The sequence below is a fragment of the Thalassophryne amazonica genome, chromosome 8 (genome assembly GCF_902500255.1).
Source record: "Thalassophryne amazonica chromosome 8, fThaAma1.1, whole genome shotgun sequence".
NCBI classification, from domain to species: Eukaryota; Metazoa; Chordata; class Actinopteri; order Batrachoidiformes; family Batrachoididae; genus Thalassophryne; species Thalassophryne amazonica.
The window spans coordinates 17,087,462-17,110,194 of NC_047110.1; the positions used below are offsets into that span (position 1 = coordinate 17,087,462).

The 22,733-nt window shown below is 42.3% G+C and overlaps 1 protein-coding gene across 1 annotated transcript in view; it reads right to left on the reverse strand.

Annotated features, from left to right (window-relative positions):
* The window catches only part of nox5 (NADPH oxidase, EF-hand calcium binding domain 5), an 89,695-nt gene extending 67,300 nt beyond the window's left edge, over positions 1-22,395 (reverse strand). Inside the window, exons 1-3 of the mRNA XM_034175785.1 lie at positions 22,270-22,395; positions 1,935-2,171; positions 1,669-1,819 (exon numbers count right to left, since the gene is read on the reverse strand). Coding sequence (XP_034031676.1) covers positions 1,669-1,819; positions 1,935-2,054 — 271 coding nt within the window. The 5' untranslated portion in view covers positions 2,055-2,171; positions 22,270-22,395. The remainder of the gene's footprint in view (positions 1-1,668; positions 1,820-1,934; positions 2,172-22,269) is intronic.
* Positions 22,396-22,733: the final 338 nt, after the last annotated feature.

A 22,733-nucleotide genomic window follows, 5' to 3' on the forward strand; every position in this document is an offset into this window, starting at 1 on the left:
ATCTTCCCAAAATTGGGACAAGTTTTGACACTGCCAGAAGATGTGTGCATGTCCCACATCCTGCTCTCCACACTTTCTCCAGCAGGGTTGGTGCAAGGATATTGATGCCTTTTTTTTTATCTTTGGTGTAATAAAATATCTAAATTTTTCCAACAGTAAATTTTCCAATTTCTTGAGCTAGTTGTAGTTTCTTGAGATTTGCAAATATTATAACACGTCATTACTTATGTCCTCCTGCAACTCCTTTACCCATTTATCTCTAATATACAGTGTTGATGTTCTCCTATTAACTATCAATCTTTTATACAACTTTGATATGACTTTACTACTTTTGTTTTTATATGCATTATTTAATATTTGTGTAATTGCATTCATTTCACATGGGAGGTTTGGCTTTACTTCTTTTAAATAATAGTCCCGTACCTGAAGGTACATATAGAAATCTCGAGATGCTAAATCAAATTCTTTCTGTAGTGTTTGAAACCTTTCAATTTGGCCTTTTTTAAAGAAATTTATTTAGAATGTTTAATCCTTTAATTACCCATTCCTTGAATTTAGAATTCATACTGCCTGGTTTAAAGTCAAAAGCTATCCAGCTAAATACTTTAATTTCTTCCTCTATTTTACATCTCTTTACTAATTTAAACCAAACCTCCAAGGTGAATCTAGTAATAGAGTCCAACTTATTTTCTCTTTCCTTAAACATCATCTTATTTGCTATCATAGCTTGTACATGGTCTACATTGCCCATTTCTATTTGTTTCCACTTTCTGCTAATTGTTTCAAAGGATTTGTTCCAGTGAAATTATTGAGTTCTTTGTTGTTTCAATCAGTTTTCTACTCTGGAGTGGGGGACTTCCCCTTTACTGCTGTAGGGTTGCATCAGTCGGGGCAGATAAGGTAGGTCGCAGAACCTCACCCATACACGTCACACCCCCCAGGTAGCCACCATGATTCACATTAAATCCTGGGCCCAACTCATGCCACCTGTTAGGCTGACACGGGGTATTTGGGGAAGCTAATCGAGTCGGGGACAGGGGCTAAGACCTATCTGCATTCTCGGCCATCCTGAGTAGTGTAATTATTCGCCCCGCTACACAGATCCAGCTGGTCCGTTACACATGCGCGTTTGTGAAGTCATGTTCACCGGAAAATAGGGCTCCCCTGAACGCTACTATGTAATTCGAGTACTGGATGCTGCTTTAATATTGTGAATTGTGGTCACAGGCAAGGTACCTGTCCCACTATTGTGATGACATGCATCTTTACAATGTCTCTCTTTCACAGTTTTGTCTTAATTGATGGCTCTTTAGTCTCCGAATTAGATTTTTTAGCCATGACCTGAGGTTCATTCATCTCCAATTACTTTTTCTGTTCTTTACAAACCAAATCCTTCACTACATTTCCATTTCTGGTCTACAAGACCCAAAGCCAAAGATGGGACTTCTTGTGATTCTGATTAAACTGTTTTTGTGAGAAATAACGTCATGGCTTTTTCTTTTTAAATCATGACTGACATTGCTTCACTTTGCAACCTCACATCAGAGATGCTGATGTCAAATGTGCACATGAGTGAGTTGCAACAGGAGGAGTTGACATATATTCAGACTAACATGGTATTTGTGAGTTTTAAGACAAAAATATTCACGTGTGGGTGTTTGCACTTACCATCTACGTCATAAACCTGGAACAGGAACTTGAGCTTGTCTGTCTCACTGCCATGGATGAGCAGATCCAGAGCCTTCAGCAGCTCATCCAGAGTGATGGTGCCGCTGCCGTCAGAGTCGAACAGTGCAAAGAAGCGCTCAGCAAAGAATGACTGCACAGCACACAAATGTACATTATGGTGCATATCATGACAGAGTGAGGCCTTACAGCCAAGGGCAGTGTGTCAGAAAGTCTGAGATCATTTCAAACTGCCAGTTAAAACTCACCTCCTTGACCTTCAGGGCTGTTTTAAACTCATCCAGGTCAATCTCTTTATCTTCTCCTGCGATGTTCTCAAACTGCTTGGTCACCCAAACCAACCATCGTGTGTCTTCATCCATGCTCATGGTGAGCACCAGCAACAGGCCACGCGAGAACTTGGGTTTTCAGCCTTCAGAGATTCCTAATCCAAAGAGCTGCCTCCGAGTTGCACAAACTGTCTTCAGAAGAGAGAGTAACCCATCCTAAAGGGCGATAAGGAGAACCTTGAACATGCATCACATGACCAACATTTAAATATAGTTAAAAAAAAAACTCCCTGAGGTTTGGGTTTTTACCCGAGGCCAAAATATGGCCACTGGGTACTGCAAAGGCCTTGCATCTGTCCATTTTTCCGTCCGTCTGTGCTCAGCATAAGTCCAGTCCTATTACTGCCAGGGTCTTTAAATTCACAGTGAACATTCTTGGGACACAGACCTTGGACAAGATTAAAGATGGCAAACCTTAACCTATTTTAAGAGGTCAAAAACTCACATTCTGTTTCCTATTTTTATACTCATACGGCCAACAGCATGAATCATGCAAATCCGCTTTTTTTTCAGGAGGAGATGGGGGAGGAGGGTAGGCGGGTCTGGATTCTGGGAAGGAAACGGTGACAGTCAGAGTAGAGAGGCACCATGACATCACTAACTGGTTTCGCTCTGGCTACTAATCCAACATGGTGCAATCTACTCTGAAACCGCTTTGTTTATGTGTAAATATAACATGTTTCTCATATATTATGTAAAAGCTAGTGAGAAATAAACACTTCTGAAACTGAAAACGCTGTTTTTTTTTTCAACCTGATAACACCTCTGGAGTGATTTGCAAGACATCTACGACATCAGGGTGTACACACATCACACAAAGTCAAAGGTAACGTCTGCTCTTGTGTAAAATGTAAATAAAATGTGGTTTATGATTAATTGATTGATAGGAGTTTTGTCATGATGTGGGCTTGTGGGATTTGTTAGCTTTATTTTGTAGTAAATTGTGTGGGTTTTTTCTGTGTAGTTTTGGTTGGTGTTTTTTGTTGGCACTCTCTTGTCCTTCTGTGTGTTTTTGTGTGGTTGTGTCTGGTTCCTTTTTGCCTGGCCAAGCCTTCTTCCTGTTCATTCTCTCTCACCTGCGTCTGATTATCTCTGATTACTCCCGTTTTTAAGCCTCTCATTTCCTGCACGTCTGATCGTTTGTGCTTTATGCCTGAATTTCCAGCTGGCATATCCCAGTGTCCTTGTCACTAGTTTTTGTCAAGCCGTCTACCGACCTCACTTACAGTGGTGGGCACAGTTCTGCTAAGCCGGTAACCGCTAATTAGCAAAGCTAACTTTCTGTTAGTGGATTAGCTTTTCAGATAACTTCATAAACCATCAGTGGACCAGTTAGCTTCCAACAGATTTAGTTCCGATAAGTTTTAGGCCGCTTTTTTTTTTTTCAAACAACCCCAATTCCAGTAAAGTTGGGACATTGTGTGAAATGTAAATAAAAACAGAATACAATGATTTGCAAAGCCTCTTCAATCTATATTCATTTGAATACACCACAAAGACAAGTTATTTAATGTTCAAACTGATAGACTTTTTTGTTTTTGTGCAAATATTTTCTCATTTTGAAATTGATGCCTGCAACACATTTCAAAAAAGCTGGGACAGGGGCAACAAAAGACTGGGAAAGTTGATGAATGCTCAAAGAACACCTGTTTGGAACATTCCACAGGTGAACAGGTTAATTGGAAACAGGTGAGTGTCATGATTGGGTATAAAAGGAGCATCCCCAAAAGGCTCAGCCATTCACAAGCAAAGATGGGGCCAAGATCACCACTTTGTGAACAAGTGTGTTGGGAAGGTGCTGTGACACGGACCCACAACAGGGGGCGCTAAGGAACGGACAATGGATAAGCCAACGAGTAACAATGTGGAAACACACAACGGAATACAGACAGAAATATGGATTGCCAATTATACACCAGGTGACGTGTGGGCAGGCTCGAAGATAGAAGACCTCTGGCGAGAGAAGAGCTGATTCCCATACAGCTTCCACCACCAACGGGCCTGAAGAACACCGGAGCCGCTAAGTCCCGAGTCCCCAGGTGGCCTCTGCCTTCGGCTGTCGACCCTGGTACTGCTGGCAGAGAACAGAGAAAATCCAGGTGAGTGTGAGTCCGCACACTCAGTAGTCCACTCACAGATAATGTTCTTTAAGGAGGGAGCACCTCCACCTCCAATCACACACTCGTGCAGCTCCTGTGTAACCACTTATCTGTTATGGAGCGTGATGCGAAGTCGTCGCGGTCACACCCTTACTCCAGCTCCGATAAGGACACCACAGGGCAAACGGCTGCAAAGAAGAGTTCAGTTCAGCAGAGAAATCACAATAGAGACGGTTACCTCTTGGTTGCTGGTTTCTCGGCGGGGAGGTGGAGTTGTAGTCCGGCTTTTATGGTGATGTGGAAGATGAGTGACAGCTGGTGCAGATGATGAGTGACAGCTGTCACTCTCCGTTGCTCCGACGCCCTCTCGTGCTTGAAGCCCGCACTCCAAGCAGGGCGCCATCTGGTGGTGGTGGGCCAGCAGTACCTCGTCTTCAGTGACCCACACAACAAACTGCATGAAAAAAATAGTCCAACAGTTTAAGAACAGTATTTCTCAATGTTCAATTGCAAGGAATTTAAGGATTCCATCATCTACAGTCCATAATATAATCAGAAGACTCAGAGAATTTGGAGAACTTTCTACACATAAGCGGCAAGGCTGAAAACCAACACTGAATGCCCGTGACCTTCGACCCCTCAGGTGGTACTGCATTAAAAACCAACATCATTGTGTAAAGGGTCTTACCACATGGGCTCAGGAACACTTCAGAAAAACCACTGTCAGTTAACACAGTTCGTCGCTACATCTACAAGTGCAAGTTAAAACTCTACCATGCAAAGCGAAAGCCAAACATCAACAACATCCAGAAACACCGCCGCGTTCTCTGGGCCTGAGCTCATTTGAAATGGACAGATGCAAAGTGGAAAAGTGTGCTGTGGTCTGATGAGTCCACATTTCAAATTGTTTTTGGAAATCATAGACATCGTGTCCTCCGGACAAAAGAGGAAAAAGACCATCCAGATTGTTACGAGAGCAAAGTTCAAAAGCCAGCATCTGGGGCGTGTTCGTGCCCATGGTATGGGGAACTTACACATCTGTGATGGCACGATCAATGCTGAAAGGTACATCCAGGTTTTGGAGCAACACATACTGCCATCCAAGCACCGTCTTTTTCAGGGACGTCCCTGCTTATTTCAGCAAGACAATGCCAAGCCACATTCTGCACGTGTTACAACAGCGTGGCCTCGTAGTAAAAGAGTGCAAGTACTAGACTGGCCTGTCTGCAGTCCACACCTGTCGCCCATTGAAAATGCGTGGCGAAATATGAAGCATAAAGTACAACAACAGAGACCCCGGACTGTTGAACAATTGAAGTTGTACATCAAGCAAGAATGGGAAAGAATTCCCCATACAAAGCTTCAACAATTAGTGTCCTCAGTTCCCAAACGCTTATTGAGTGTTGTTAGAAGGAAAGGTGATGTAACACAGTGGTAAATATACCACTGTCCCAGCTTTTTTGAAAAGTGCTGCAGGCATCCATTTCAAAATGAGCAAATATTTGCACAAAAACAATAAAGTTTATCAGTTTGAACATTAAATATCTTGTCTTTGTGGTGTATTCAATTGAATATAGGGTGAAAAGGATTTGCAAATCATTCTATTCTGTTTTTAATTCACATTTTACACAATGTCTCAACTTCATTGGAATTGGGGTTGTAGTTAGTAACGGTGAAAAACATTTTTAAACTCTGTTGGCTCCTGTCTGCTATGTATTTGGCAGCAGTAAGGCAGCTGAGAGGAGCTGAACTCAATTCTACCCCAGCAGAAGGGGCCTGGCCACCAGCCTGCCACAAATAAATAAATAAATGTGCTTTTGTAAAATATGTAATTTTTTTCATATGTAAAAAAAAAAAAAGAAGGCATTTGTAAAACCGAAAAGTCTGTTTAACTTGTGATTCAAGTCGAGAACCGTGTGCCATACCCGACTCAGTATATTGGTCAAAATGCATAGAACACTGCCATCTACTGGCGCCCGGTTATATCACACGGTTGTCAAATCACAACTTAAAGCTATGGTAGGTAACTCGGTTCAGCAACACTTTTTGTTATATTGGGTGAAATGGTCTGTCTATCCTAACAGTCGTCAACACATTATATATTCAGAAAAAGGAAGGAAAAAAAAATCAGACATCTGCAGCAGCAGTAGGATCGATAAAACTCTGACCAATATAAGCCCCGTGGTCCGCTCTCAAAAAACCAATCACATGCCTTCATGTCTAGTTCTTCCTGCACGCATCACCAGGCTCAGTGCCCCCCTCTGTCCCTCCCTCCTCCGCATGTGCACACTCATCTCGTTTCACCAAAGAAGTTCACTTCGGTACAATGGCAAAGGGAATACAGCCAAAACTACCACTTCCACCAGATTGTGCAATGTCGCATTAATCATTTTCTCTGCAAATTGGCTGTTGAAAACGGCTGTAATCACCTCCTGAATCACACAGGACCGCTCCAGCTTCAGCTGTTTGCTGCAGAAAGCATTTTGAGCCATCTAAAAAGGTAGTTATTTGTCATGTTTACAGTGTCATGGCTTGGTAAAACAGTTGTGTGTTCTTTCCTTCTTGTGTGCAGCTGTTAAATATGTTTATAACAGATTTAATTTCTTGTTATAATGTTCAAACAAGCTGCGCTCTGGTGCAATCTGCTGACGTCACCATTCGCTCTGTTCAATTCTCCTTTACTCCACTTGATGAGCTGAAATGTTCAAAAAATCTTTCACGCATAAATGTCGTGCTATGTGGTGCGATCTAATCGCCAACATGATGTGCAGCTCATCAAGTAATTGAGTGGCTCCGTAAGAAGTATTTGAAGGTCCTGGAGTGGCCTCACCAGTCTCCAGACCTGAACTCAATAGAAAATCTTTGGAGGGCGCTGAAACTCAAAACCTGAAAAATCTGGAGAGAATCTGTATGGAGGAGTGGACCAAAATCCCTGCTGCAGTGTGCAAACTTGGTCAAGAACAGGAAAGGTCTGACCTCTGTAATTGCAAACAAAGGTTTCTGTACCAAATATTAAGGTCTGCTTTTCTATTGTATCACATACTTATTGTCATGTGCAAAACACTTGTAGTGCAGTCCAGGTGGGACACCCATCGAGCGGCAGTCAGTGTGCAGTCTCAGTGCTATCCTACTGCAATCTACATATTCGTCCAGCATCATAAAAGCATTTGGAACAATCTGTTTATGGTCAGGGGAACCCCGAAACCACATCAAATCCTGCCAGCTGTCAAGGCACAAGGGTGTGTGGCAAAGAAAGTGGGAGGACACAATATGCAGACTCACAGACAAAGCGTTGGAGGTAAGAAAAAGACTATCGTATAAACAGGCTGAAGTTCGGTTCACAGGAAGCCAGGCAGTGTAGCAGAGGTACAGGTAAGTATGAGGCAAAGGCGTGGTCAAAAAAACAGGCTGGGTTCAATGGCATGGAGAGACACTGTACATGGGCTGAAGCAAAAAGCAAGGTCTGTAAAACAAAGTCAAAACACAGCGTGGCAAAACAAGACTAGGAGATAAGGCTGGAATGAGTATATAGAGATCAACGAGCTGGCATGGGAGTGTAGAAAGTGAGGGGCTTAAATAAGAGCTGACGTAATTAGGGAAACAGTACGCAGGTGTCAGGGAATGTTCAGGAAGGGAGGCGTGGTCAGGTGAATCCAAGAGGCAGGAAGAGGGACAAGAGAGATTGTGAGTGAATGTGGGAGACAGAGACAAAGATGAAACAGGCAGATGCAAGAGAGAAAGTGAATGAAATACTAACAGTGAGATCAACACATAATACACTCAGTAACAACTAAAACATGACAAAAATAAGAGCAAGAACCATAAACTACAAAAATAACATTCCTAAACATACGTAGAAGCAATGCAACCTATAGACTACACAGAGAATAACCAACGAACAGAAAACAAAACCCGAGACAACAGTAGAATACACAGAAAAAAGGATGATACAACCAATGACTACACAAAGATAAGCAGAAAATAAAACGAGGAACAAAAGCATAACAATGGAAAAAACAAAGACTGGGCTGAAACTAGACACATGACTAAAGTAAGATAACCAGTGAATAAAAGATAAACTGAAAACAAACCTAATAACTACAATATAACACAGTGAAAAGGAGAAAAATGTTAACTGAGACCATAATGGGGCTGAAACCTGACACCAGCATGTCCTGCTTGTGCCACGTACATGCACCTCTACTGGATCCCGTTCAGGGAGTGCAAAGGAAATGTTGGTCTTCAACATATATGTGGCATACATTCATCATGTGAAGTGGACGTGAGGTGTACCATCGAACTCTGTCGGAGGAATGATGGTAGAACTGTTTCGCCAGCCCATGACACCATAAATAAACATGTAAACTCGCCTCTGGTACAGCCCCGAGTGTGTGTCACAGTGCAGGGTGGACACCAGCCAGACGCTGCAGCCTATGGTGAAGTCCCTCGCACCCCTGCGCCGTGTACTGACAACATTGGCTCACAAATGCCTCCTCCACCACAGCATAAATATATCCTATGTCAGGTGACGACCCGCGGTGTGCCACGCGCCGATGATTTGACCAGACAGCGCGATGCACAGCCGCTCTGTGTGCTAAACACATCACCCTCACTGTGCTGTGTCTGTGAACACAGTTCAGACAGTCATGTGTGGGAGATGCATGTCCATCCTGCTGCCGCAATGTCCTGGTCAAAGGGCAGTGCGCTTGAGGGAGCAAGTGGATGAGCAAATCGGTGTATGAGTGAGTGAGTTTCAGCACTCGAGCGCATCCGTCCGCCAGTCTGGGCGCTATATTTATGTTCCTGGTGCAGTCTGACAGCAGTCTGTGTCTCTGGACTGTTGTCTGACAATGTTTGTGTTGTGCTTGTGTGGGTGTGCACAACTCATTCTGCACTGGATCCGCCCACATTCCACGTGGACGTCCGGCAGTCCTACACGGCTGTCTGACTGTCTGTCCCTCCTGACTGTGCCTCGAGGTTTGGGCTTTTTCCCATTCTGGCTGATTCTGCTTGATTCCTGCACATTCTTGCTATGTGTGATGGGGGTCTAAGACAAATGTAAAGGTATGAAAAGACAAAATGCACATAGCTCATCTGAACGGGCGACCGTATCCCCTCGAGATGAGCTCCACCGCGCAACTTTGCATGCGCAAGTTACTCGTCGAATTGAGCTCACCCACCGGAGAAAAGTAGAAAAACCCATGTAAGTTGTGTCTTTACATACAAATACGAGTACTGTTAGAAAAGTGTCCGACCTTTTTATTTTTTTCAAAAACCTGATGGATTTGAATCACGTGTGCTTGCATGAGCCAACCTTGAACCTTCATGCGCATGCATGATTTTTTTCATGCCTGTCGGTTGCGTCATTTGCTTGTAAGCAGCCTTTGTGTGAGGATAGGTGTAGTCTCTCGTCGTTTTGTCTTTGCAAGGAAAATAGCGGAACGACTGGAGCAGTGCGACTGCATCAAATGTGGAAACCATTCGGATTATTCAGATGGCTTTCGGTGACGATCCTCTGGGCATCACACAGATTAAGGAGCGGTACAACCGGTTTAAAGACGTCTGCACAACGGTGGAGGGCGCGCCGGCTCCGATTGGCATCAACACGCTGAAACGACCGGATCATTTACAAAGCGAACGCTGTGGTGATGTGGGACCGTCGTGTGATTATCCGAGAAATTGCGGAAGAGGTGGACATCAGCACTTTTTCGGCACATTCCACTGTGAAAGAAGATTTGGCCATGAAAAGAGTTGCAGCGAAATTCATCAGCATGAAGCTGCTGGCGCACAGGACATGTTGTAACATGCCCAGCTCGTCAACCATTCGGAAGATTCAGACGGCTTTCGGTGGCTTTTCAGTCCTGTGACTATCTGAGAAATTGTGGACAAGCTGGACATGTCAGGACATGTCCTGTGAGGCTTCATCACGGAGGCGCTGTTGCTGCGCCATCAGCTTCGTGCCAATGAATTTCACCGCCTCTCTTTTCATGGCAAAATCTTCTTTCACAGTGGAATGTGCCGAAAAAGTGCTGATGTCCACCTCTTCCGCAATTTCTCGGATAATCACACGACGGTCCCACATCACCACAGCGTTTACTTTGGAAATGATCTGGTTGTTTCAGCATGCTGATGCCTCCCGGAGTGCGGTGCGCTCTCCACCGTTGTGCAGACGTCTTTAAACCGGTTGTACTGCTCCTTAATCTGTGTGATGCCCAGAGGATCGTCACCGAAAGCCGTTTGAATAATCCGAATGGTTTCCACCTGGCTATTGCCCAGTTTGTGGCAAAATTTGATGCAGTCGCGCTGCTCCAGTCGTTCCGCCATTTCCTTGCAAAGAAAAAACGACGAGAGACTCCACCCATCCTCACACAAAGGCTGCTTACAAGCAAATGACGCAACTGACAGGCTTAAAAAAAATCACGCATGCGCGCAAAGGTTCAAGGTTGGCTCATGCAAGCACATGTGATTCAAATCCATCAGGTTTTTGAAAAAATAAAAAGGTCGGATACTTTTCTAACAGACCTCGTACAGTAATGTCTTTTCAATTTTAAAAAGTAAAGACTTGCATGTACACACAATGTCTTTAAAGCAAAATATTATCGTTAGATGATGGGGAGATCATTTCGACAGGGATGCATGCACAGTTGCACGGTAAAGAGAGGTAGATATACTCGAAAGGGAAGAGGTGTTAAAGTCCGGGTAGAGAGAACTGTGCATAGGCAACTCTTGACGGGTCATCTTGTCGGGACACAGGCACAGTGTGAGAAATCGGCTTCAAAAAAACACTTCTAAACAAGGATGCTATCCCTTCAATTTGTGTGGCCAGCAAAAGTCTAACAATGTGTGTTGCCTCTCCCAAAAGCGTGGAATGGGACGTGTTTTTTGCACTGTCACAGAAATTAATTGTCTCTCCCACGCTCCGCCGGAGCCGGTGAGTCATCAAGAAAAAACAATTTTATTTGTGTGTTCATAAGGGTGGCCACAAAGACTGAGAGGAAGTGATGAGGGGCGACGGCTGTTGCAATCATAACGGGTGAGCCATGACGTGGACATCGGACCAGCCCCCAGCTGTTTAACGGTATTACCTGCTTACCAGATCAATGACTTTGTTTACATACAGAGCCATGTGGAACCGGAGCAGGAACGATATTCTACATGGATCTGTGTGCAAACACAGGAGAAACGCTGTGGGATGCATCTGTCAGGATATGTACATCCCCAATTCCAATGAAGTTGGGACATTGTGTGAAATGTAAATTTAAAACAGAATACAATGATTTGCAAATCCTCTTCAACCTATATTCAATTAAATACACCAAAAAGACAAGATATTTAACGTTCAAACTGATAAACTTTATTGTTTTTGTGCAAATATTTGCTCATTTTTAAATGGATGCCTGCAACACTTTTCAAAAAAGCTGGGACAGAAGCAACAAAAGACTGGGAAAGTTGATGAATGCTCAAAGCACACCTGTTTGGAACATTCCAGAGGTGAACAGGTTAATTGGAAACAGGTGAGTGTCATGATTGGGCATAGGATTGGTCTGTTGAGTCCACGTTTCAAATTGTTTTTGGAAATCATGGACGTCGTGTCCTCCAGACAAAAAAGGAAAAAGACCATCCAGATTTTTACCAGCGCAAAGTTCAAAAGCCAGCATCTGTGATGGTATGGGGGTGCACAAAAAAATCATGTTTATTAGTTTGAACATTAAATGTCTTGTCTTTGTGGTGTATTCAATTGAATATAGGTTGAAGAGGATTTGCAAGTCATTGTATTCTGTTTTTATTTACATTTTACACAACGTCCCAACTTCATTGGAATTGGGGTTGTATTTATTAATACTTTGTGCTTATTCAATTTTATTTAGACGCACTTGATGTTTGTTTGTTTTTCTGAATACACTGTGGGTTACAAAAGAGGCGGAGAGAGAAAGACGTAAATATGTTGATCAGCAAAATACAAGAATTTGACTTGAAAACCAAATTAACGTCATACAAAGAGCAACCCGAATTGACGTACTGGTGTAAGGCCGAGCATGAAGTGGACTGCAACTGGCCTCTGGCTGCGCTTTGGGCAGGGAAAACTCAGTCCCCAAGGTGACGTAATGATTCTGGATGAAAAAAATCTCTGGATTTGCCTTGTAGTTTTGAATGAAAACTGTTTATTTCGAACATTTGATACAACAACAAATACAAGATAGATCAGTGAAAACAACAAACTTTTCTGTTTTATCTGAATTTTCTGATGCACTCTGGCTTATTTCCACTCTCGTCAGCTACAGTATATCAGGGCCTGCACAAGTTAAAGACTTGGAAGGAATGATTTATAATCTGGTATATAACCTTTTGAAGGATAGTGTTGACTGAAATGAGATACACACCTTGAACTGTTGGTTGAAGGTGATGATCTTCATATGCGCATTCCCACAATGATGTGCATTTCACTCTGGTGTGAATCTTCTCTTAACTTTCACATCATGGCAGAGGACGTGCTAAAGCATTTGTGCATGTTGTTGTAGGTGGCTGCTTCTGTTGAAAGGGCTGCTGTCCACAGTCCGGACCCTAAATTGTGGTACTAACTGCTATTCGGCCTTCATGAGTGGTTCTGTAATGGGGCTGTGCTGTACAGACACACACAGGACCTTCTAGTTATAGCTCTATTACATAGAAAGACATCATAAATGTCACATTTAATTTTATTTAGACTATGGAAGTTTTGTTTGGTTAAAAAATAGGCCACAATGAATTAATGTTTAATCATTGAGTTAAAGAAATGCATAAATGTCTCCATAGATGACAAGTGGACCAGACATACCCAGACAGCACATGGGGAATAACTTTGAATCAGATTTACACGTCTGTATTGACTGCACAACACTGGCTAAGATAGCACCAAATTTTCAGCCTCTGAATGTCCTTCAAGCCTTGATAAATCATGTTTGCACACGCCTCATCTACTTACATGTTCAACTCCCACAGTTTTGCACAATACACACTAAAATACATATTCATGAAGGCAAACATGTTAAATGTTAAATATTTTTGGAGAAATTACTGATATTAGCTAACAGTGAACAATGGACATTGTGCTGCAATGCACCATGGGAGTTTGGGGGTTTAAATGTTGTTATTGTTGTTCATGTCAGTTTAACATTGTTGTTAGTGTTATTGATTTAATGTGTTTTGTAGTTCAATTAGTTTAGTCAGTTTAGTGAAGTGTCATGTTGCCTTTACCATGAGTGAAAAGTGTAGTACTTTTGATGTCTTCTGCCACTTTCTCTGCTTGTGGGTGTGTAAAATTAAAAGCACTTGCTTGCAGCCGAATGCAGAAAAGACAAAAAGCTGTGCGTGCCTGCGTATAACTTTGATCATGGACAAAGTGGGGAGGCTAGTATGCTTATGTATTTTGGGTCAAGGGAGAACAGCAACAACACGGAAGGTTGATATGACTAATTTTTTTTTGGGAGAAACTAAAGATATTAGCTAACAACACTGAACAATGTTAAAATTACATTCTGGACTCACATGCCATTCTAGCAGGGGGCAGTAAATCATAAATTAAATCAAAATCAAATCAATTTTATTTATATAGTGCCAAATCACAACAAACAGTTGCCCCAAGGCACTTTATATTGTAAGGCAAAAGCCATACAATGATTACAGAAAAACACCAACGGTCAAAACGACCCCCTATGAGCAAGCACTTGGCAACAGCGGGAAGGAAACTCCCTTTTAACAGGAAGAAACCTCCAGCAGAACCAGGCTCAGGGAGGGGCAGTCTTCTGTTGGGACTGGTTGGGGCTGAGGGGAGAGAATCAGGAAAAAGACATGCTGTGGAAGAGAGCAGAGATCAGTCACTAATGATTAAATGCAGAGTGGTGCATACAGAACAAAAAGAGAAAGAAACACTCACACTCAGTGCATCATGGGAACCCCCCAGCAGTCTAAGTCTATAGCAGCATAACTAAGGGATGGTTCAGGGTCAACTGATCCAGACCTAACTATAAGCTTTAGCAAAAAGGAAAGTTTTAAGCCTAATCTTAAAAGCAGAGAGGGTGTCTGTTTCCCTGATCCGAATTGGGAGCTGGTTCCACAAGAGAGGAGCCTGAAAGCTGAAGGCTCTGCCTCCCATTCTACTCTTACAAACCCTAGGAACTACAAGTAAGCCTGCAGTCTGAGAGCGAAGCGCTCTATTGGGGTGATATGGTACTATGAGGTCCCTAAGATAAGATGGGACCTGATTATTCAAAACGTTATGAGTAAGAAGAAGAATTTTAAATTCTATTCTGGAATTAACAGGGAGCCAATGAAGAGAAGCCAATATGGGTGAAATATGCTCTCTCCTTCTAGTCCCTGTCAGTACTCTAGCTGCAGCATTTTGAATTAACTGAAGGCTTTTCAGGGAACTTTCAGGACAACCTGATAATAATGAATTACAGTAGTCCAGCCTAGAAGAAATAAATGCATGAATTAGCTTTTCAGCATCACTCTGAGACAAGACCTTTCTAATTTTAGAGATATTGCGCAAATGCAAAAAAGCAGTCCTACATATTTGCTTAATATGCGCATTGAAGGACAGATCCTGATCAAAAATGACTCCACGGTTTCTCACAGTATTACTGTGATCTGGTTAGACACCATGTTTCTAAGATTTGTGGGGCCAAGTACAATAACTTCAGTTTTATCTGAATTTAAAAGCAGGAAATTAGAGGTCATCCATGTCTTTATGTCTGAAAGACATTCCTGCAGTTTAACTAATTGGTGTGTGTCCTCTGGCTTCATGGATAGATAAAGCTGGGTATCATCTGCGTAACAATAAAAATTTAAGCAATGCTTTCTAATAATGCTGCCTAAGGAAAGCATGTATAAAGTGAATAAAATCGGTCCTAGCACAGAACCTTGTGGAACTCCATAATTAACCTTAGTCCATGAAGAAGACTCCCCATTTACATGAACAAATTGTAATCTATTAGATAAATATGATTCAAACCACTGCAGCGCAGTACCTTTATACCTATGGCATGCTCTAATCTCTGTAATAACATTCTATGGTCAACAGTATCAAAAGCTGCACTGACGTCTAACAGGACGAGCACAGAGATGAGTCCACTGTCTGAGGCCATAAGAAGATCATTTGTAACCTTCACTAATGCTGTTTCTGTACTATGATGAATTCTGAAACCTGACTGAAACTCTTCAAATAGACCATTCCTCTGCAGATGATCAGTTAGCTGTTTTCCAACTACCCTTTCAAGAATTTTGGGGGAAAAAAAAAGGTTGGAGATTGGCCTATAATTAGCTAAGATAGCTGGATCAAGTGATGGGTGTTTAAGTAATGGTTTAATTACTGCCACCTTAAAAGCCTGTGGTACATAGCCAACTAATAAAGGTAGGTTGATCATATTTAAGATCGAAGCATTAATTAATGGTAGGGCTTCCTTGAGCAGCCTATTAGGAATGGGGTCTAATAGACATGTTGATGGTTTGGAGGAAGTGACTAATGAAGATAACTCAGACAGAACAATCGTAGAGAAAGATTCTAACCAAATACCAGCATTACTGAAAGTAGCCGAACATAAAGATATGTCTTTGGGATGGTTATGAATCATTTTTTTCTCTAATAGTTAAAATTTTATTTGCAAAGAAAGTCATGAAGTCATTACTAGTTAAAGTTGAAGGAATACTCGGCTCAATAGAGCTCTGACTCTTTGTCAGCCTGGCTACAGTGCTGAAAAGAAACCTGGGGTTGTTCTTATTTTCTTCAATTAGTGATGAATAGTAAGATGTCCTAGCTTTACGGAGGGCTTTTTTATAGAGCAACAGACTCTCTTTCCAGGCTAAATGAAGATCTTCTAAATTAGTGAGATGCCATTTCCTTTCCAGCTTATGGGTTATCTGCTTTAAGCTGCGAGTTTGTGGGTTATACCACAGAGTCAGGCACTTCTGATTTAAGGCTCTCTTTTTCAGAGGAGCTACAGCATCCAAATTTGTGCTCAATGAGGATGTAAAGCTATTGACGAGATAATCTATCTCACTCCCAGAGTTTAGGTAGCTACTCTGCACTGTGTTGGTATATGGCATTGAAGAACATAACAAAGAAGGAATCATATCCTTAAACCTAGTTACAGCGCTTTCATAAAGACTTCTACTGTAATGAAACTTATTCCCCACTGCTGGGTAGTCCATTAAAGTAAATATAAATGTTATTAAGAAATGATGAGACAAAAAGGGGTTTTCAGGGAATACTGTTAAGTCTTCAATTTCTATGCCATATGTCAGAACAAGATCTAAATGTTGGGAAAGTGTAGGAACACGGACCCACAACAGGGGGCGCAAATGAACGGACAATGGAGGAAGTCAAATAACAATGCTTTACTGTTGTGAAACACGCACAACAAACACAACCGATTACAATGTCAAAGAATAAGCCGAATTCCAACGGTGTCGTGTGGGCAGGCTCGAAGATAGGAGACGTCTGTCCAAGTCGAACCGGAACCACCCGATTTCCTCCACCACCGAACCCCGGGAATACTGGAGCCGCCAAGTCCCGAACTCCCAGGTGGCCACTGCCTCCGCTCGTCGGATCCGGTACTGCTGGCGAGGAACAGAAACAGTCAGATGTGGGTGCGTCTGCACCTAGCAACACGTAGGGTGGAAACACCACCTCCACCTCTCGTCAGAAAAATACTGTAGTGTAGGAATGTGAGTACTTATCCAATAAAGTCCAATACAGTCTCCAGCTGTCCTACACACAAGCAACAAAGTATTATTGTCAAGACGATAACACAATTGGCTGAGTACGTTACCTCCTTGGTAGAGCGATATCTCAGCAAAGAGGTGGAGATGACGTCTTGCTGATATACTGATGCTGATCAGATGAGTGGTGACAGCTGTCATAGGTGATGAGTGTCAGCTGTCACCCCGGCTACTCCTGTTAGGCGGCAGCGCCCTCTGGTGCCTGGAGCCCGCACTCCAGGCAGGGTGCCCTCTGGTGGTGGTGGGCCAGCAGTACCTCCTCTTCTGGCGGCCCACACAACACTAAAGTGTGGTTAAAGTGGTGGGTGGGCTCATTTACATTTTGAGCGAAGCCAACTGAGTCTAATAATAGATTAAATGCAGTGTTGAGGCTGTCATTCTCAGCATCTATGTGTATGTTAAAATCACCCACTATAATTATCTTATCTGAGCTAAGCACTAAGTCAGACCAAAGGTCTGAAAAATCACAAAGAAACTCACAGTATCGACCAGGTGGACGATAGATAATAACAAATAAAACTGGTTTTTGAGACTTCCAATTTGGATGGACAAGACTAAGAGACAAGCTTTCAAATAAATTAAAGCTCTGTCTGGGTCTTTGATTAATTAATAAGCTGGTGTGGAAGATTGCTGCTAATCCTCCCCCTCAGCCCGTGCTTCGAGCATTCTGACAGTTAGTGTGACTCGGGGGTGTTGACTCATTTAAACTAACATATTCATCCTGCTGTAACCAGGTTTCTGTAAGGCAGAATAAATCAATATGTTGATCAATTATTATATCATTTACTAACAGGGATTTAGAAGAGAGAGACCTAATGTTTAATAGTGTTGTGTGGGCTGCCAGAAGAGGAGGTACTGCTGGCCCACCACCAGAGGGCGCCCTGCCTGAAGTGCGGGCTTCAGGCACGAGAGGGCGCTGCCGCCACGGACACAGCCGGGAGTGACAGCTGTTACTCATTACTTCCTGACAGCTGTCACTCATTCTTCATCACCTCACTCCATAAAACCCAGACATCATCTCCACCTCATCGCCGAGATATCGTACTTCATTGAAGGTAATATCCTCAGCCGTTTTGTGTTACAATATATCCGTATATTGTGAGTGTTTGCAGGAGTACCGGTTCCTCTATCTGTGGAAGCTGGGTGAGTGCAGGACGGCACTCTTTTCCCCTGAGGAATCACTGCGGTACTCATCACATATTGAGTGAGAGGTGGAGGTGGCATTCCCACCATTGTTGTTACTGGGTGTACACACACCCACACTTGACTGTCTTTGTTCTCGCCAGCAGTACCAGATCCGACAGTCGGAGACGGTGATCACCTGGGAATTCGGGACTTGGCGGCTCCAGTATTCACCAGGTTCGGTGGAGGCAGAAATCGTGTGGTTCCGGCCCTTCTCAGGACAGACGTCTTCTATCCTCGAGCCTGCCCACACGTCACCTTTGTAATTTGACTGTAATCATATTCTGAGATTGTCTGTATATTCGTTGTGCACATTTCACAACATTAAATTGTTACTTTTTGGCTCATCTATTGACCGTTCATTTGCGCCCCCCGTTGTGGGTCCGTGTCACTACACTTTCACAACAAATAGACCACATTTAACTGTTTTAGTCTGTGGTGCAGTTGAAGGTGCTATATTATTTTTTCTTTTTGAATTTTTATGCTTAAATAGATTTTTACTGGTTATTGGTGGTCTAGGAGCAGGCACCATCTGTACAGGGATGGGGTATTGGGGGGATGGCAGGGGGAGAGAAGCTGCAGAGAGGTGTGTAAGACTACAACTCTGCTTCCTGGTCCCAACCCTGGGTAGTCATGATTTGGAGGGTTTAATAAAATTGGCCAGATTTCTAGAGATGAGAGCTGCTCCATCCAAAGTGGGATGGATGCCGTCTCTCCTAACAAGACCAGGTTTTCCCCAGAAGCTTTGCCAATTACCTATGAAGCCCACCTCTTTTTTTGGACACCACTCAGACAGCCAGCAATCCAAGGAGAACATGTGGCTAAACATGTCACTCCTGGTCCAATTGGGGAGGGGCCCAGAGAAAACTACAGAGTCCGAAATCATCTATATAGTAAAAGCGTGTGTGCGTGATTTTATTCATTAAGCTCAATGTAAGTATATAATATAATTGTAAATATGTTAAAAATACATGGATGACACAAGAAAGTGAAAACACTTATTTCCATTGTGGTCCATTTAAAAATCAAATGACAAAATAGAAGTTGTTGTTGTCCTTTCGCCTGCTCCCGTTCGTTCAGGGTCGCTGCAATGGATATAGCAAGATCCACCATTGGTAAATCAAAATCAAATCAATTTCATTTATATAGCGCCAAATCACAACAAACAGTTGCCCCAAGGCGCTTCATATTGCAACGCAAAGCCATACAATAATTACAGAAAAACCCCAACTGTCAAAACGACCCCCTGTGAGCAAGCACTTGTTGACAGTGGGAAGGAAAAACTCCCTGGTACTTAACACAAGTTTTATGTCAGATGCCCTTCCTGACGCAAATCCAGTTGTACCTGGAGAAACACCCACAGCCCCTGGTGTTGCAAAGTCCAAGTACTAACCAGGCTCCACACTGCTTAGCTTCTGAGATCTGACAGGATCAGACTAACACAGAGCAGACCAGCTGCTCAAAATTGAAGTAGTAATATAATCAAATAATAATAATGGTAGTAGTAGTAATAATAATAATAATAATAATAATAATAATAATAATAATAGTGTGTATATGATAACAAGAACCTAACCAATTTATAAATACATTAAGACAGCAAAATAACATTTAAAAATTACATAATTAATAGGGGAAAAAAAGGGTTGAGGTCTAAGGTTCTAAAAATATTCTGGACTCACACCATTACAACTCATTATAGAAACTTTACACTTGATAGACTGCTGTTCCAGCAGCACAAAAGCCACTGGCTTCTCCTACACAGAATTAAAAAAAAAATATCACTAATTCTAAACATCGGACATATTTAAACATTTTAACAGTTACTCCATATTTATTTCTCTATGCATGTGGTGCATCCAGAAAGTATTCCTAGCGCTTATTCCAAAATGGATGAAATTCATTTTTCCCCTCAAAATTATTCTCACAATACCCCATAATGACAACATCAAAAAAGATTTTTTTTTTAAATTTTTGCAAATTTATTAAAAATAAAAATACTAAAATCACATGTGCATATGTATTCACAGTCTTTGCCATAAAGCTCAAAATTGAGCTCTAGTGCATCCTGTTTCCACTGATCATAACTGAGAGGTTTCTACAGCTTAACTGGAGTCCACCTGGGGTAAAATCAGTTGACTGGACATGATTTGATAAGACACACATCTGTCTACATATAAGGTCCCACAGTTGTCAGTGCATGTCAGAGCGCAAACATGAAGTCAAAGGAATTGTCTGTAGACCTCTGAGACACAAATCTGGGGAAGGGTACAGAAACATTTCTGCTGCTTTGAAGGTCCCAGTGAGCACAGTGGCCTCCATCATCTGTAAATGGAGACATCCTGGATGCAAACCTGCTCCAGAGCGCTCTTGATCTCAGACTGGGGTGGCGGTTCATCTTTTAGCAGGACAATGACCCTAAGCACACAGCCAAGATATCAACTGAGTGGCTTCAAGACAACTCTGTGAATGTACTTGAGTGGCCCAGCCAGAGCCCAAACATGAATTTGATCGAACACCCCTGGAGAGATATGAAAATGGCTGTGTACCAACGCTCTCCACCCAACCTGATGGAGCTTGAGAGGAACTACAAAGAGGAATGTGCAAAACTGCACAAAGATAGGTGCACCAAGCTTCTGACATCATATTCAAGAAGACTTGAGCCTATAATTGATGCCAAAGGTGTATCAACAAAGTATTGAGCAAAGGGTGTGAATATTTATGTACAGGTTACTTCTTTGTTTTTTTTATTTTAATAAAATTGCAAAAAAAAAAAAAAAAAAAAAAAATTACAAAAAAAGTGTTGTCATTATGAGGTGTTGTGAGTAGAATTTTGAGGAAAAAAATAAATATACTTCATTTTGGAATAAGGCTGTAACATAACCAAATGTGCAAAAAGTGAAGTGGTGTGAATACTTTCTGGATGCACTGTGAACGACTCCATATGTGACAAGTGGACCAGAGTAAATTGTGAGGCAACGCATGATCATTTTAGTCACTGAGACACACTGTGTCACACACACACACACACACACACACACACACAAAAAGCCACGCACATGCACATCTTGGAGTCTGTGTGCGATGATGTGCACACATCTGTGCACACACAAAAAAAAAAATGCCCATGCACATCTTGGAGTCTGTGTGCGATAATGTGCACACATCTGTGTGTGCTGCGTATGACAGACAACTGTGTGTACAGAGCACAGATACGTAGATGTGCATTCCACCGCTGTGCACAAGAGACAACTGTGCATCATTCATCCTACACAGTCTGAACTGTGTGCGTAGCACACACAACACTACACATCACGGTGTGTGCTCAGTCGTCTGCCCCATGCAGCACACACACACACACAGATGCATGCATCATCCCACACAGACAACTGCGGTCTGTGTGCACAGTTGTCTGTGTGCAGAATCCAGCAGGTTGCTTACATACCGTGGATGGAATAATAAATAAATTTCTGAACTAAGAGATTGTTTCTTTTCTAAAATTGCCAGTGTGTGAATGTGCTCAGTTATGTGTCAGAATTTGTGCGTAATGAAGTGCAAGGTGCATACTGCATGTGAATGTATCCTGATCTACCACGAACAGAACACAACAGAAGGAGTCACAGAAAGAAATTCTTAAAAGAAAGTCATATATGGACTTGAGGAAGTTTTCGTTTATGAGAGTGGTGGATACATGGGACAGCTGCCAGAGGACGTAACCACACAGAGTGTGGTCAGCTTTAAAAATAAATTAGACAAAATGGAGAAATGATATAGATACCATTAGATAAATCCATAAGACATGCTGCTAGTGGAGTACTGAGTTATCTTCCATGTATATCAGCTCTGCATAAAGAGGTGGCTTGTACCTGCGTCCAGTAACTTAAGTGGCTGATTTACCTTCATTTTGTGCTTACAGACACTATAACATGCAAAATCCTGACTGACATTCTGGTGTCTACATCACATTACTGTCCACTACCAATTAAGTGCAAAATTGCATGTGGTTATTCCATCCCTTTGTTATTGGAGACCATTACACTTACTATTACAGCAGCACATGATCCAACGCCAGACTATAGCATGTTGTTGTGACCGTATTAGCCTCGAGCCTTAATGCAAATTTTATTACTGGGTCAAATTTCAGAAATAAGTCTGAGCGCAAATCAAACTGCAGAATTTAAGCACTATGATGTAACTAGAGGGGAAAAGCCTTTTACCTGTGAAGTGAAAGCTGGTTGATCTTGTTCCTGTGTGCACGATGCTGACCACCGTTCAGTCCTTTTCTCTGTCTGTACTTCAGAGGTTCTGCCTGTCAGCTGGAGCTGACAACCTGATGCACAGCTTCACCCACCCCACAAAGGGTTCAGGAGAGACATTTAAATATCTCTGTGGGGGCATGTGAACACTGAAACAACAAATACTATCTTGTGGTGAAAAACGAAATAGTACAATAAGCATGTAGTATATAAAGTATTACAAAGAGCATGAACAGACTGTGCACCTTGATGTGTTTAGGCAACAAGTATTTTAATTAAAAAGAAGCAAAATCCTGGAGTATTAGAAAACACATCACAGTCAACATTATCTCAGACTTAACTAAATACCCTTTGCAGCAGGACAGCTAAACAGGATATAAACAGATTTAATTTGATCCTTATCCTGCCTTTGATCTTTGATTGTG